At 40.9% G+C, this 2,109-nt stretch overlaps 1 protein-coding gene across 1 annotated transcript; it reads right to left on the bottom strand.

Moving 5' to 3' along the window:
• Positions 1-50: 50 nt before the first annotated feature.
• Positions 51-437, bottom strand: LOC116073039 (heat shock protein HSP 90-alpha A2-like). The gene has a single exon (XM_031344705.1). It carries the CDS (start codon positions 374-376, stop codon positions 68-70), a length of 309 nt encoding a protein of 102 aa, XP_031200565.1. The 5' UTR covers positions 377-437; the 3' UTR covers positions 51-67.
• Between the last annotated feature and the right edge of the window lie 1,672 nt (positions 438-2,109).

Genomic DNA, 2,109 nt, shown 5'->3' with positions numbered 1-2,109 from the left:
CCCCAGCCTGGAGAGCCTCCATGAAGGCTTTGGTGCCTGACTTGGCAATAGTGCCAAGGTTATTGATCTAGTCAGCCTTGGTCATTCCAATTCCAGTATCCACAATAGTGAGGGTTCGATCCTGTTTGTGGGGAATGAGATTAATGTGCAGCTCCTTCCCTGAGTCCAGCTTACTGGGGTCCATCAGGCTCTCGTACCTGATTTTATCCAGAGCATCTGATGAATTGGAAATGAGCTCCCTCAGAAAGATCTCTTTGTTCGAGTAAAAGGTATTGATGATCAAGGACATCAGCTGGGCGATTTCTGCCTGAAAGGCAAAGGTCTCCACCTCCTCCTCCTCCATTGGCTGGTCCTGGGTCTGGGTTTCCTCAGGCATCTCGGCTGAATGAGTGAGCACGCACTGGACGAAAGCAACCGCACCGCACCAGGACTCTGAAGCGACTTCTTTTTTTTAATTTCTTTGGATCTGTAGAGTTTAGTATGGGTATCCTGAACTTTTTGGTTAACATTAACTTATAAGTAAATTTATGCCATGTTCCTTTTGGGTCTGGGTTATCTCACTCAGGAGGATATTCTCAAGTTCCATCCATTTGCCTACACAATTCATGATGTTGTTGTTTTTAATAGTCGAATAGTATTCCATTGTGTAAATGTACCACATTTTCTTTTCCAATTCTTCATTTGATCAAAAACTACGTTGTTTCCAGTTTCTAATTATGAAAAAAGTTGCTATGGATAGTTGAGCAAGTGTCCCAGTGATATAGTAAGACATTTTGAGGGTATATGCCTAGGAGTGGTATAGCTGGGTCTTAAGGTAGTACTATTCCCAATTTTCTGAGAAACCATTAAATTAATTTCCAAAGTGGTTGTACAAGTTTGCATTCCCACTAACAAAGCAGGAGTGTTCCCCTTGCTCTACTTCCTGGCCAGCAAGTTCTATCACTTGAGTTTTTAATCTGAGCCATTCTCATTAGTGTAAGAGGAAGTCTCAGGGCTTTGATTTGCATTTCCCTGATGACTAAGGACTTTGATCATTTCGTTAAATGCTTCTCAGCCATTCAAGATTCTCTGTCTAGCTCTATATCCCACTTTTAATTGGATTATTTGGGTTGTTTGTGTCTAATTTCTTGAGTTGTTCATAAATTTTGGATATTAGCCCTCTATCAGATGTGGGGATGATGAAGATCCTTTACCAATCTGTAGACCTAATGATGGTGCCCTTCGCCTTACAGAAGCTAAACAAATAATTTTATAAAATGCCTTTAAGGGGTATCTGGTTCCTTTTGCATAGCTGATCACAATATTAACCTCAAAATGCTCTTGCTGTGGACTGAAAACTCCAATTGCCCATTGGATCTAACATGAATAAGAAAATTCTCCTCTTAATGTTTCTAAAAATACCTCTGATGTCTATGAGCTCCATTTCCCAGCCACACTTTGCTAGGAGAGAACTAGAAACAACTGGGTCAGGGGAGGTAAAGACTTGGGAAGAATGATGGAGAAAGAATATTCCTGGGATAGACAAGACCAAACACATGAGCAGCAAATGGGAAAAGTGTAAACATGACTTTCTGCTTACCCAGTAAGCAATGTAAAGTCACCATTACAAACAAAAGCATAGAAAACCAAGGGGCTCTAATACTCCTGAGTCAAGGCTCTTCAGCTGCTTGCTTTGTTTTCTCATTGTAAGGTAGGCATACACTACATGTATTTGCGTTTCTCTTATATTTAACCTTTTTTGCATATATGTGTCTATATACTCGTGCCTGTTGCACATGTATGCCTAGCAAGTGTGTGTTTGTGCAGGTAGGGGCAGGAGATTGACCTTGAGTGTCTTGCTTTTTCATACTTCATAGTAGTTTTTGAGACAGAGTCTCTCACTGAATCTGGAGCCCACTGCTTTAGTTGGGTTAGCTGACCACTGTGCTCCTGGAATCTGCATTTTTGTCTCTGCCCCTTTCCCAGCTTTACATAGAGTTTGGGAATCTGACCTCCAGTCCTCATGTCTGCTTAGCAAGCATTTTACCTACATACCATCTCCTCAGTCCCCAAAGTTTATTTTGAAGAACATAGCCAAATACCCTGATATGTTTTTTTTTTTTTTTTTTT

Source organism: Mastomys coucha, unplaced genomic scaffold (assembly GCF_008632895.1).
Source record: "Mastomys coucha isolate ucsf_1 unplaced genomic scaffold, UCSF_Mcou_1 pScaffold23, whole genome shotgun sequence".
In the NCBI taxonomy this organism is placed as follows: domain Eukaryota; kingdom Metazoa; phylum Chordata; class Mammalia; order Rodentia; family Muridae; genus Mastomys; species Mastomys coucha.
The sequence above is the reverse complement of the archived record's forward strand: the minus strand, read 5'-3'. Positions and strand labels throughout refer to the sequence as shown.